The sequence below is a fragment of the Salvelinus sp. IW2-2015 genome, linkage group LG33, assembly GCF_002910315.2.
Source record: "Salvelinus sp. IW2-2015 linkage group LG33, ASM291031v2, whole genome shotgun sequence".
Classification (NCBI taxonomy): domain Eukaryota; kingdom Metazoa; phylum Chordata; class Actinopteri; order Salmoniformes; family Salmonidae; genus Salvelinus; species Salvelinus sp. IW2-2015.
The window spans coordinates 8,968,784-8,983,678 of NC_036872.1; the positions used below are offsets into that span (position 1 = coordinate 8,968,784).

At 44.6% G+C, this 14,895-nt stretch overlaps 1 protein-coding gene across 5 annotated transcripts in view; it reads right to left on the reverse strand.

Annotated features, from left to right (window-relative positions):
* Positions 1-1,584: 1,584 nt before the first annotated feature.
* LOC111958038 (cytosolic carboxypeptidase 1) overlaps positions 1,585-14,895 on the reverse strand; it is a 44,358-nt gene continuing 31,047 nt past the window's right edge. For 4 of the 5 annotated variants that reach the window (XM_023979212.2, XM_023979215.2, XM_023979211.2 and 1 more), the window contains exons 19-26: positions 14,643-14,787; positions 9,755-9,905; positions 9,422-9,602; positions 8,173-8,302; positions 7,805-7,936; positions 6,530-6,706; positions 5,435-5,595; positions 1,585-2,435 (exon numbers count right to left, since the gene is read on the reverse strand). In XM_023979212.2, the coding sequence (XP_023834980.1) occupies positions 2,264-2,435; positions 5,435-5,595; positions 6,530-6,706; positions 7,805-7,936; positions 8,173-8,302; positions 9,422-9,602; positions 9,755-9,905; positions 14,643-14,787 (1,249 nt within the window). In that variant the 3' untranslated portion in view covers positions 1,585-2,263. The remainder of the gene's footprint in view (positions 2,436-5,434; positions 5,596-6,529; positions 6,707-7,804; positions 7,937-8,172; positions 8,303-9,421; positions 9,603-9,754; positions 9,906-14,642; positions 14,788-14,895) is intronic. The other variant, XM_023979214.2, reaches the window with a different exon arrangement.

Here is a 14,895-nt window from a genome sequence, read left to right on the forward strand (position 1 = left end):
GCCACTCCTCAGTAGAAGGCACATGACAGCCCGCTTGGAGTTTTCAAATAGGCACCTAAAGGACTCTCAGACCATGAGAAACAATATTCTCTGGTCTGTTGAAACCAAGATTGAACTATTTAGCCTGAATGCCAAGCGTTAAGTCGGGAGGAAACCTGGCACCATCTCTATGGTGAAGCATGGTGGTGGTAGCATCATGCTGTGGAGATGTTTTTCAGTGGCAGGGACTGGGAGACTAGTCAGGATCGAGGGAAAGATGAATGGCGCAAAGTACAGAGCACTTAGGACCTCAGACGTCCAACAGGACAACAACCCTAAGTACACAGCCAAGACATCGCAGGAGTGGCTTCGGGACAAGTCTCTGAATGTCCTTGAGTGGCCCAGCCAGAGCCCAGACTTGAACCCGATCGAACATCTCTGAAGAGACCTGAAAATAGCTGTGCAGCGACGCTCCCCATACAACCTGACAGAGCTTGAGAGGATCTGCAGAGAATAGTGGGAGAAACTCCCCAAATACAGGTGTGCCAAGCTTGTAGCGCCATACCCAAGAAGACTAGATGCTGTAATCACTGCCAAAAGTGCTTCAAAAAAGTACTGAGTAAACGGTCTGAATACTTATGTAAATGTTATATTTCAGTTCTTTATTTTTAATACATTTGCAAAAATGTCTAAAAACCTGTTTTTGCTTCATCATTATGATGTATTGTGTGTAGATTGGGGGGGGGGGACAATTTAATCAATTTTAGAATAAGCCTGTAACATAAAATGTGGAACAAGTGAAAGCGTCTGAATACTTTCTGAATGCACTGTATATCCAGAGGGGCATTAGGAGGGCACACGCATCACTTGCACTCAAACAGAATAAACAAACACCTCTAAAAACACATTCAAAACACATCCCAAATACTCAAACCACATACACCAACCCCACACACATCCTTCAAAACAATATCCCCAGACCACAGAAAAACTGAGATTGACTAAACGGATAATAATACACAGCCAAATGATCCACAGACATTTTCACATTCACGTTTATTTCCCATGATTTCATAGCAAGCTTCAACTTATGTGTGTTTACAATCAAATTAAAAGGTTTCGCCCAGGTTGCTTTTTTTACTCCCACAAACACCTTGAGCGTTTGGCTGCACTATGGTAGACTATCATTTCCATCTAGCAAAAACACATACACACGCCAAACACACACATACTTCCTCATATACATACAGGGCCTCTTCTCACAAATAAAATAACAAAATAAATTACAAAAATAACATTAAATAGCCATGCACTGACTGTACATACGCAACCGAAACGTAACACCTACATCTAGAAGAAAAAAATACTAAAACAAATATCTTATGCTACTCTCAAAAAGCAACAACCTTTCTAAAATTGAGTACCATTGCAGTGTACGGGCAACCAACTAAGCTTACAGACAGACTGGAGAAATACATGTACTTCTCAGTACCGCAAAATAGAGCCACAACATCAACTTCAGCTTTGGGCTGAGCTTCTGACCTTTTAGGTGAGGATTGTTCTCTCCTGTACCTCGGGGTTCATGTGTACGGTATGTATGTTGATTTGCTACATGTGCAAATGGTTCTACTTTGCTTGCTAACTTCCTGTTTATGCTAATTGTGCGTTACTGCTACTAGTTGGTCATTGTGTAATACTGCAGTCTTTATGTAAATACGACCGAGGTGTACATTCCATTTCAACTTGTGTGTAACGATATAATTACATAGACATACATTATGTAAATAGAGATTTATAGATTCTCTGTGTGTAACACTTTTGACATTTTCATGACAAATGGGGACATTGCACCAAAACCATTGTGTTAACGTGTGTTATTTATCTAATGTGTCTATTCGTTGTACAACACTTCTGACCAATCTATCTATATCTGTTTGAGTTATGCAAGGCAGATAAGTATGGATGTGATATCCATAATGCACCAAGGCCAGGGGGGGAGGAGTGAGGTCAGAGCATTATGGGGGATATCTGGGAGGTGGGGGTAGGAGGGGAAGTAAAATAAGGTCTGTTTCATCTAGGAGGCAACACGAGTTTGTGGCTTGGACTATGCTGTAGAGACAGGAGTTTTTCCTGAACACTTGTCCTGACCAGGGGAAAAAAACTCTGGCTCCTAGGCCTGAGTTTTTCGTAGGTAGGTCACAACATGGTCAGGAGAAATTCCTCGAGCTCGGGTCACAAAAGGGACAGGGTGAAGAGTGGTTAAGTAGTGGTCAGGGGGTTTGAGCTAGGTGAGTGAGTCTCTGTGGTTGTTGGACTCGGAGTCGGAGAGGCGGTTATCGTGGGGGTCTGCGGTGTCGGGGTCGATGTCGGGTTCATCGCCACTCTCTGCGCTGTAGTCCACCTCCTCCATGAAGGAGTGCTCTTCGTCCTCCAGCACGTACGTACTTGGGCTGCTGCTGGACAACAACAAACAGTCAGTCCATTATTCTAGGCAGGCTCAATTTAAAAACATCTAAGTACTTGAAAGCAAACAAAAATGATTTGAACCTGGGCCTGGACAGAAATTAAATATAAATGATTTCAGAAAGAAATTCAGAAAGATAAAACTAGTGACAGGTAATAAAAAGTACACTAACCCAACAACAAAAATCCCATTAAATCACTAATCGTTTTCTCTTTTTATGCGTCAGTTTAGTGGTTTAATGGTTAAACGTCTCAGAGGTTTAGTGGTTTTAGTGGTTTTTAATGGTTTTTAATGGTGTGAGGGCTTTGAAAGAGGATCCCATGGAGACAGTGGATGAGGGGGTTCAGATATTGACCCCTGCTCCCCCCTCACCCCGCCCCAGAGAGAGGTAAAGTGGATTAGGAGGAGGGTGTGACGGGGTGTAATTGTGTAATGGGCTGGATGGACAGAGTGCTGTCTAGAGAGGAGTGTTAAGATCCCAGAGTGAGAGAGCTTGAGCCATTACAGTCCATTAGAGAAATATTGCAAGGGCCACACTCACTCACTCTGGACCAGCCACACACACACAGCACACAAAGGCCACAGACACACGCAGCATGTGCATACACACACACACACACATCAAGCAGCCAGGTTACACACACACACAGGTTACACACATACACACACACACAATTCCAATCTTCTTATTATTATGATATCATGGGTCTGATGATTAAATATTAAATGATAAAAAGCATAAAATCGTAAAAACTGTTATGATCCTATAGCCAAGCCCCGAGGTCTCTAACCTGGCTACTTGATGGGTTTCAATAAATAAATACATCAATTATACATGGATAAATCAAGACATGAGGAGAGATTTGTTAGAAGGAGCCACATTGACAGGTCATGAGGATGCTAAAGATGATGATAACGAACAATGCAGCTACACTACTGTCCTGAGTGCTGGCCACACTGCAACTGGCAATTCAACTAGTGGATCATGTATGGTTAGAAAGTTGGAGAGTATGTGTGTGTGTGTGTACAAAGGTTATTACAGTTTTGTGATTTAATACTAGTTGTTCGATTTATTTGAAATTCAGTTTAGTTTCAGTTCATTTTTAGGCTTGATTTACTATTTTTTATTTTGTTTCAGTTTGATAAATACTTCCATTTCATTTTTATATTATTTAGTTGCAGTTTTAGAGTTAGGGATAAATGTAGCCTATTCGTGGGAGGCTAGGAGCCATTTACGTGTTATTTGCATAGTTTGTTTTTTGGGGATGTCACTCCTTGCCACTGGGGGGCAGTAATACATAAGGTGATGGGCCAGGACCATAGACTTGGGTAGACATAACATCTCTGTATCATGATGGCGTCTGTGAGAGCATGGGCAGCGCCATTGAGGCCATCTCCATCTTGAAAGAGTACATTTTCTTCTTCATGAGTACAAATCATTGGCTTATCCTTCCTGATGACTCGGCTGTCACGACTCCAACCGGGCCATCAGGCCATGCCAATCGGGTCATCGGGAGGGATCAGCCAATGAAGTTGAAAGTCCCTCCCAGTTGACTAAGTCAAAATGTCAAAAGTCCTCAATGGTGCTGCACATGCTAACAAAGGCTTTTGGCCACTAGAGGACTCCATACAACTCCATGGCTAGGACGTAGGTTTGGTTAGGTTTAAATGATACATCTATCCCAATGTGACTTAAAAGGATAAGCGCCTAGACTGATGCAAGAAAATAGGGAAAATAAAAACAGCTGGTGTGACCATAAGGGTCAGGGCAGATGAAATGTAGTCTAGAAATGAGTGTTTCTGTAAGTTGTTGTTCGTATAAGTTTGTTTTTGGAGTAAAAAAAATAAACAAAAAGATATAAAAAATAACTGCAACGACAGCAAAAAGCATAAGCAAATCTATCAGTTCACAGCCAGCCAGTGTGTGTATGTGTTTCTGTTCAACCGATCAATCATTTCTGGTTCATCTTCAAGAAGACTCTGCGTTCCAGAGAGGTTGTCGTTCGGTTTCTCAAGCCTGATGACACGCTGAATATTCTCTCCTCTAACGCTTGGGATGCAGGGGCAGAAAACATATCCAGTGCCACAGGGCACAGCTTTGGATAAACAGCCATCCTTGCCTGGCAGAACTGGAGAGGTGACTCTGTAAACACGCCCCCCTTTACCTCTTCCAGGTATTTCTGCAGCTCACACAGGCCACTTAATGCCCTGCCAGGTTGACGCTCCGGCTGCACAGTGACCTCAGACACAATCTTCACTGTGAGGAACCTATATTTCTGAAGAACTGTGGTCGAGATGCTTGCTGGATTCAACGTGCTGGCATCGTTTCGGGGGTTTGTGCTGCTCCACGGCTGCACTGTCCTATTTGCTGAAGTACAAAAGACTGCTTCCCTCATCAGTGGCTCCATTTCTGTTGAGCGAAGTGCCAGAGACTTGGGTCCATCAGGCAAGCTGCTGCAGGGGTTGGATGAAAGTTGGCTGCCAGAGGATTCAGTATGCATGCGAAGCGCTCACACAGTGACTTCAGGAGGACCTGTCCCAACTGTTTTGCAACACTAGTTGACTGCAAGTGTGCCTCAAGGTTGAGAAGGCAGAGCACCACATCAGACAGCGACTGGCTGTCAGTTTGAAGATGGTCGGTGTGGATTGCGAACGGCTCCAGCAACTTCACAAGCTGCTCTAGCTTGGCCCAGTCACGCCCCGTGCTCGCCCTCGGATTTCTTCCCTGTTAGCTAGTGATAACTATTGATAGTAACGCACCAGCTAAGCCTATTTGAAACATCGGCATCTACGGGCAGAATTTAACCACCAGATTCAGAAGATTGAAAACCCCATTCGATTTTTACCCCAAGAAGAAAAAAACTAAAACATAATTTATGATGAGTTTTATTTTATATTAGTTAGTTTTGCATTCAAAGATAAGTGTCAGTATAGATTTTCAATGTCAGTTTTTGTTTACTATAATAACCTTGGTGTGTGCATGTGTCTGACCTGGTGACTTTGCAACGTGTCTCGATCAGGTCACTCTCGACGTCCAGAAGGTGGGCGTGGTTCCTCAGCTCCAGGGGCGAGGTCAGTCTCTTCAGCCTGAGCAGAGCCACACAGAACTGGGCTCCCATCTCCTCCAGCTCCCTAGTGCCTATTTGGAGCCCCTGGACACACACATTATTAACACTTACTGTACAAACACATTGTATATACCCATGCGTGTACACAAGCACACATAATTAACACTTACAAACACTGCACACGCACACACAGCAGGTAGCCTAGTGGTTAAAGCGACAAGGTGAAAAATCGGTCAATGTGCCCTTGAGCAAGGCACTTAACCCTAATTGATTCAAGGTCTCCGTTGATAATGGCTGACCCTGGCCATGACGCCACTCTCCGGGAGAGTTGGGAGAAGCAAAAAACACATTTCCAATTTACACATGCTTATGATACAGACCTGTACATGTGTGAAACAGGACAACTATAAGCACCTACCTAATTATTATCACACACACTTCTGTCCCACGTGCAAGCTCTGGGACAGAAATGGAGAGCCTTTACTGGGCTTCCAGTAAAACGCCTGTAGCAGAAACATGACTGTTGCAGTGCGTTAAGACTCGGAGCAGAACTAAAAAGAGGACACGGGCCTGGCGGGACCATGGGAAATAGAACCTCAACAAAATACGATCCCTGCACATCTGTCCAAACACTTTCCCCCTCCACATGCATAACTTAATCAGCAGGGATGGAAGGAGAGGGACCATGCAAAACAGGCAACCCTAGCCTGCCCCTGGGCTCTGCAGATGTTGACATTGGCAACCCCAGTGCTGAGAGGGGGAGAGGAGCTGACAGAGGTTTCTGCACTCACTGGACACTCATAGACCGAACATGAACTCAGTCATCATGGAGCGTGCACACACACACACACACACACACACAAACAGCTTTGAGTCACTAACAGTATGATTTACAGGACTATGGCTCCCCCTGCTGGTTCTTGGTCCACACACACACACACAAGGCTGTATCGACACACTCCACAGCACACACACACACACACCCCTTGCATTTGTCATTGCTGGGATACACCCCCACCTTGTATTTGCCCTGGTCACAGCCACAGAGTGTGCTCTCCATGGTGTAGCTCCGCTGGACTCCGATCTCCCTCCACACCACCACGCGGGCCGTGGCCTCCTTGGAGCGCTCCACCACAAAGCTGCAGCTGGCCATGCTGAAGGCCGGCGCCGTCTGGGACAGGATCTTAGGCAGAGTCTGAGGGAGGGAGAAGGGGAGAAGAGTTGGAGTGCAACACCTATAAACAACAGCCAGTGCGGGCTCGTTTGTGTCGGAGAGAGGATTCGCTATGGATGGATAGGAGATGATCTGAAAGAGAAACAGTCAGTGTGTGTGTGTGTGTAAGTGCCCTGAACAAAAATATAAAACGCAACATGTAAAGTGTTGGCCCCATGAGCTGAAATAAAAGATACCAGAAATGTTCCGTAAGTACAAAAAGCGTATTTCTCTCAAATTTTGGGCACAAATTTGTTTAAATCCCTGTTAGTGAGCATTTCTCCTTTGCCAAGATTATCCATCCACCTGACAGGTGTGGCATTTCAAGAAGCTGATTAAACAGCATGATCATTACACAGGTGCACCTTGTGCCGGGGACAATAAAAGGCCACTAAAATGTGCAGTTTTGTCACTCAACACAATACCACGTCTCAAATTTTTGGGAAACGTGCAATTGGCATATTGACCGCAGGCATATCCACCAGAGCTGTTTACAGAGAATTTAATGTTAATTTCTCGACCATAAGCCGCCTCAAGTCATTTTAGAGAATTTGGCAGTACGTCCAACTGTCCTCACGACAGCAGACCACATGTACGGCGTTGTGTGGTCGAGCGGTTTGCTGATATCCACGTTGTGAACAGAGTGCCCCATGGTGGCGGTGGGACTATGGTATGGGCAGGCTTAAGCTACGGACAATGAACACAATTGCATTTTATCGATGGCAATTTGAATGCACAGAGATACCATGACGAGATCCTGAGGTCCATTGTCGTGCCATTCATCCGACGCCATCACCCACCTCATGTTTCAGCATGATAATGCACAGCAGCTAATGGAAATGGTGGTCACACAAGATACTGACTGGTTTTTCTGATCTACACCCCTACCTTTTTATTTTAAGGGGCCTGTGACCAACAGATGCACATCTGTATTTCCAGTCATGTGAAATTCATAGATTAGGACCTAATGAATGTATTTCAATTGACTGATTTCCTTATACGAACTGTAACTCCGTAAAATCTGTTGCGTTCAGTATATGTGTGAGTGTACTGTATGTGTACTGTATGTGTGTCTCTCACCCTGTAGCCAAGGTCCTCGTGTAGCTCACAGGATGTCGCGCTGATGTTGGTCTGCCATACGGTTTCCTTCAAACTACAACCGTACATGAACACGTTCTTCTTCCGGGAGTGACCGTGGTAGTCACAGAACACCTACACACCAGAGGGAGGGAGAGGACTCAAGTCACCAACAGGGAAGTGGACGACTGAATGTATGAAGACAGTCGAACGTCAGTCTGGCTCTCCCGCCACGACCGTTAGGGAAAGTGACAAGGTTATGGCTAAGGGTTAGCATGACCGAGTTAGCCACGTGCAACCAGCGCTGTAAGGGTATTGTGGGCTACGGCACGCATATGGTGGTTACGGTATGTACGCGTGGTTGGGCTCACCAGTGGCGCCCTCTGGATGGCGGCGAGGTACTGCAGCAGGCTCTTGGTGTGGTAAATGGTAGGATGCAGCTCAGGGCTGGGGCTCTGCCACTGTCGGTTCAGATCCTCCCCACTCAGAGAACAACGGTGACTGGAGGGAGAGTGGTAGAGGGAGAAACAGGTTGAAGAAATAGAGTTGTTGTTATATACAGGGCCTTCAGAAAGTATTCACACCCTTTGACCTTTTCCACATTTTGTTGTGTTAAAGCCTGAATTTTAAATTGATTTAATTGAGATTTCGTGTCACTGGCCTACACACAATACCCCATAATGTCAACGTTAATTACAAATTAAAAGCTGAAATGTTTAGAGTCAATAAGTATTCAACCGCTTTGTTATGGCAAGCCTAAATAAGTTTGGGAGTAGAAAATGTGCAAGTCACATAAATAAGAATAAAAACAAAAAGATGACATTGAATATCCCTTTGAGCATGGTGAAGTTACTTATTACACTTTGGATGGTGTATCAATGCACCCAGTCACTACAAAGATACAGGCATCCTTCCTAACTCAGTTGCCGGAGAGGAAGGAAACCGCTCAGGGATTTTACCACGAGGCCAATGGTGACTTTAAGACAGTAACAGAGTTTAATGACTGTGATAGGAGAAAACTGAATTCACCTTCAGCAGGAATAATAACCTAAAACACAATGCCAAATCTAAACTGGAGTTGCTTACCAAGAAGACAGTGAATGTTCCTGAGTGGCCAAGTTACAGTTTTGACTTAAATCTGCTTGAAAATCTATGGCCAGACCTGAAAATGGTTATCTAGCAATGATCAACTTCCAATTTAACAGAACGTGAAGAATTTAGAAAATAATAATGGGCAAATGTTGCACAATCCAGATGTGGAAAGGTTGTAGAGACTTACCCAGAAAGACTCACAGATGTAATCTCTGCCAAAGGTGATTCTAACATGTCTCAAGGGGTTGAATACTTATCTAATCAAGATAGTGTTCTATTTTTCTTTTTATTCTTCTCACATATTAGAATTTTTCTTCCACTTTGACATAAGATTATTTTGTTTAGATCGTTGACCAAAAATGACAATTCAATCAATTTTAACGCCACTTTGTAAAAACAAAATGTGGAAAAACTCAAGAGGTGTGAATACTTTTTGAAGGCACTGTAGTATTCAGTTTGTGTGTGTAAATGCCAAGTATGTGCACACGTTCATACGCACATTCTAGTTGTGTGTGTGTGTACACTTACTTGCCGTTGACCACTCCGTCAGGGTTGAGCATGGGGACTATCTTGAAGATGTAGGCCTCCCTGAGACTGTGTGCCAGGGGGCTGCTGCCCATCAGGAACTCCAGGGTGCCCTTCATCACCCAGCTGGCATTGGTCTCCCCTGGATGCACTCGCGCTGACAGGAACACCAGAGGACGGTTCCCTGGACACACACAAACATACATCACATAAAAATACACTCAGCAACACCCCCTCCCCCCCAAAGAAGGATGAGACAGTAATGTGACAGAGAGACAGTGATATCTTTAAGTCATCCTAGGTCAGTCCCCACCACAGTAGTCAGTCAGTACTCACTGAACTGGCAGATCTGGTCGTTGCTGGTGGACTCGGGCATGGCGGTGATGGTGAGGAGGGGGCAGCTGTTACCACCAAGAGTCTCACACAGGACGTCCTGGCGCATGTAGATCTGAGGGGTTCGCAGCGCCTCCAGCTTCTGAAGGTGCATCTGGGCAGGAACACAGCCAATAAGGAGGCTTTACACAACAGTGGACCTCCGTTGGGCTAGTAAAGTAGTACAGTGCCTTGCAAAAGTATTCACCCCCTTGGCGTTTTTCCTATTTTCTTGCATTACAACCTGTAATTTAAATAGATTTTTATTTGGATTTCGTGTAATGGACATGCACAAAATAGTCCAAATTGGTGAAGTGAAATGAAAAAAATTACTTGTTTAATTCAAAAAAAATTATAATTGGTGTGTGCATATGTATTCACCCCCTTTGCAATGAAGCCCCTAAATAAGATCTGGTGCAACCAATTACCTTCAGAAGTCACATAATTAGTTAAATAAAGTCCACCTGTGTGCAAGCTAGTGCACATTTGTGGCCTGCTGGAGGTCATTTTGCAGGGCTCTGGCAGTGCACCTCCTTGCACAAAGGCGGAGGTAGCGGTCCTGCTGCTGGGTTGTTGCCCTCCTACGCTCTCCACGTCTCCTGATGTACTGTGGCCTGTCTCCTGGTAGCGCCTCCATGCTCTGGACACTACGCTGACAGCCACAGCAAACCTTTTTGCCACAGCTCGCATTGATGTGCCATCCTGGATGACTGCACTACCTGAGCCACTTGTGTGGGTTGTAGACTCGTCTCATGCTACACTAGAGTGAGAGCACCGCCAGCATTCAAAAGTGACCAAAACATCAGCCAGGAAGCATAGGAACTGAGAAGTGGTCTGTGGTCACCACCTGCAGAATCACTCCTTTTTTGGGGTGTCTTGCTAATTGCCTATAATTTCCACCTTTTGTCTATTCTTTTTGCACAACAGCATGTGAAATTTATTGTCAATCAGTGTTGCTTCCTAAGTGGACAGTTTGATTTCACAGAAGTGTGATTGACTTGGAGTTACATTGTGTTGTTTAAGTGTTCCCTTTATTTTTTTGAGCAGTATATATATATATATATATATAACATATATATATATATATATATAACACACACACACACACACACACACACACACACACACACACACAGTTGTGGCCAAAAGGTTTGAGAATGACACAAATATGAATTTTCACAAAGTCTGCTGCCTCAGTTTGTATGATGGCAATTTACATATACTCCAGAATGTTATGAAGAGTGATCGATGAATTGCAAAGTCCCTCTTTGCATGCAAATTAACTGAATCCCAAAAAACATTCCACTGCATTTCAGCTCTGCCACAAAAGGACCAGCTGACATCATGTCAGTGATTCTCTCTTAACATAGGTGTGAGTGTTGACGAGGACAAGGCTGGAGATCACTCTGTCATGCTGATTGAGTTCGAATAACAGACTGGAAGCTTCAAAAGGAGGGTGGTGCTTGGAATCATTGTTCTTCCTCTGTCAACCATGGTTACCTGCAAGGAACACATGCCGTCATCATTGCTTTGCAACAAAAAGGGCTTCACAGGCAAGGATATTGCACCTAAATCAACCATTTATCGGATCATCAAGAACTTCAAGGAGAGCGGTTCAATTGTTGTGAAGGCTTCAGGGCGCCCAAGAAAGTCCAGCAAGCGCCAGGACCGTCTCCTAAAGTTGATTCAGCTGCAGGATCGGGGCACACCAGTACAGAGCTTGCTCAGGAATGGCAGCAGGCAGGTGTAAGTGCATCTGCACACACAGTGAGGCGAAGACTTCTAGAGGATGGCCTGGTGTCAAGACGGGCAGCAAAGAAGCCACTTCTCTCCAGGAAAAACACTTGGGACAGACTGATATTCTGCAAAAGGTACAGGGATTGACTGCTGAGGACTGGGGTAAAGTAATTTTCTCTGATGAATCTCCTTTCCGATTGTTTGGGGCATCCGGAAAAAAGCTTGGTGAGCGCTACCATCAGTCCTGTGTCATGCCAACAGTAAAGCATCCTGAGACCATTCATGTGTGGGGTTGCTTCTCAGCCAAGGGAGTGGGCTCACTCACAATTTTGCCTAAGAACACAGCCATGAATAAAGAATGGTACCAACACATCCTCCGAGAGCAACTGTTCCCAACCATCCAGGAACAGTTTGGTGACAAACAATGCCTTTTCCAGCATGATGGAGCACCTTGCCATAAGGCAAAAGTAATAACTAAGTGGCTCGGGGAACAAAATATCGATATTTTGGGTTCATGGCCAGGAAACTCCCCAGACCTTAATCCCATTGAGAACTTGTGGTCAATCCTCAAGAGGCGGGTGGACAAACAAAAACCCACAAATTCTGACAAACTCCAAGCATTGATTATGCAAGAATGGGCTGCCATCAGTCAGGATGTGGCCCAGAAGTTAATTGACAGCATGCCAGGGCAGATTGCAGAGGTCTTGAAAAAGAAGGGTCAACACTGCAAATATTTACTTTTTGCATCAACTTCGTGTAATTGTCAATAAAAGCCTTTGACACTTATGAAATGCTTGTAATTATACTTCAGTATTCCAAAGTAACATCTGACAAACATCTAAACACACTGAAGCAGCAAACTTTGTGGAAATTAATATTTGTGTTTGGTGTTTGCCAAAAGGCATGTGGGAGACTCCCCAAACATATGGAAGAAGGTACTTTGGTCAGATGAGACTAAAATTGAGCTTTTTGGCCATCAAGGAAAACGCTCTCATCACCCCGAGAACACCATCCCAAGAACACAGTTTTTCATTGGCAGGGACTGGGGAAACTGGTCAGAATTGAAGGAATAATGGATGGCGCTAAATACAGCGACATTTTTGAGGGAAACCTTTCAGTCTTCCAGAGATTTGAGACTGGGATGGAGGTTCACCTTCCAGCAGGACAATGACCCTAAGCATACTGCTAAAGCAACACTTTAGTGGTTTAAGGGGAAACATTTAAATGTCTTGGAATGGCCTAGTCAAAGCCCAGACCTCAATACAATTGAGAATGTGTGGTATGACTTAAATATTGCTGCACACCAGCAGAACCCATCCAACTTGATGGAGCAGTTTAGCCTTGAAGAATGGTAAAAAATCCCAGTGGCTAGATGTGCCAAGCTTTTAGAGACATGCCCCAAGAGACTTGCAGCTGTAATTGCTGCAAAAGGTGGCTCTACAAAGTATTGACTTTGGGGAGGGTATTGACTTTGGGGAAGGGGTGAATAGTTATGCACTCTCAAGTTCTGTTCTTATGTCTTGTTTGTTTCACACAAAAATCGCATCTTCAAAGTGGTAGGCATGTTGTGTAAATCAAAATGTACAACCCCCCCAACAATCAATTTTAATTTCAGGTTGTAAGGCAACAAAATAGAGAAAATGCCAAGGGGGTGAAAACTTTCACAAGCCACTGCACCTCAACTAATTAACATGTTCAATCTCCAAAACTGTGAAACAGTTTTTCCAGAGGTTATTTATGTTTTATACCTGTAGAGTAGGTGTAGAAATATATTACCTTTAGAGTAGGTATAGGGGTAGTGATATAAACTCATCGGCCAGTTTATTAGGTACACCCATCTAGTACCGGGTCGGACCCCCCTTTGCCTCCTGAACAGCCTGAATTTGTCAGGGCATGGTTTCTACAAGTTGGAAACGTTCCACATGGATGTTGATCCATGCTAACGCGATAGCATCACGCAGTTGCTGCAGATTGGTGGTACACCAGGAAGGATGGATCCATGGACTCATGCCGATAACGTCAAATCTTGATTCTGCCATCAGCATGACGCAACAGGAACCGGGATTTGTCGGACCAGGCGATGTTTTTCCACTCCTCAATTGTCCGGTGATTGTGTGCTCACTGGAGCCGCTACTTCTTGTTTTTAGCTGATAGTGGAACCCAGTGTGGTCGTCTGCTGCAATAGCCCATCCGTGACAAGGATCGACGACATGTGCATTCCGAGATGCCATTCTGCACACCACTGTTGTACTGCGCTGTTATTTACCTGTTTGTGGCCCACCTGTTAGCTTGCACGATTCTTGCCATTCTCCTTCGACCTCTCATCAACGAGCTGTTTTCGCCCACAGGCCTGCCCCTGACTGGATGTTTTTTGTTTCTCGCACCATTCCCGGTAATACCTAGAAAAGCCCAGGAGGCCGGCCATTTCTGAGATACTGGAACCGGCGTGCCTGGCATAGACAATCATACCACGCTCAAAGTCGCTTAGGTCACTCGGTTTGCCCATTCTAACGTTAAATCGAACAGTAACTGAATGCATCAATGCCTGTCTGCCTGCTTTATATAGCAAGCTACGGCCACTGAGTATAACAAACATTAGGAACATCTTCCTAATATTGAGTTGCACCCTCCCTTTTGCCCTCAGAACAGGCATGGACTCTACAAGGTGTTGAAAGCGTTCCACAGGAATGCTGGCCCATGTTGACTCCAATGCTTCCCACAATTGTGTCAAGTTGGCTAGATGTCCTTTAGGTGCTGGACCATTCTTGATACACACAGGAAACTGTTGAGCGTGAAAAATCCAGCAGCATTGCAGTTCTTGACACAAACCAGTGCACCTGGCACCTACTACCATACCCCCGTTCAAAGGCACTTAAATATTTTGTCTTGCCTATTCACCCTCTGAATGGCACACATACACAATCCATGTCTCAATTGTCTCAAGGCTTAAAAGTCCTTCTTTAACCCGTCTTCTCCCCTTCATCGATAGTCATTTAAATGGATTCAACAAATGACGTCAATAAGAAATCATAGCTTTCACCTGGATTCACCTGGTCAGTCTATGTCATGGAAATAGCAGGTTTCCTTAATGTTTTGTACACTCAGTGTATAGTACCTTCAGAGTAGAGTAGGTGTAGGGGTAATGGTAAGCGAAGTAGCAGACATCGTCTTTGTGGTTGAAGGTCATACTGAACGTCATTGTGTAGTAGGACTTCCCCTTCTGACCGCCTGCCGCTATCGAGCTCCTGGAGAAGTGGTTTCTGGGTAAAAGGAGGTTGAAAAGCTCACAAATGCTTGATACAATAACAAACAGAAACCAGCGAACAAAGTCCGACTCATGACACCAGGACCTACCAAAGTGACCAACA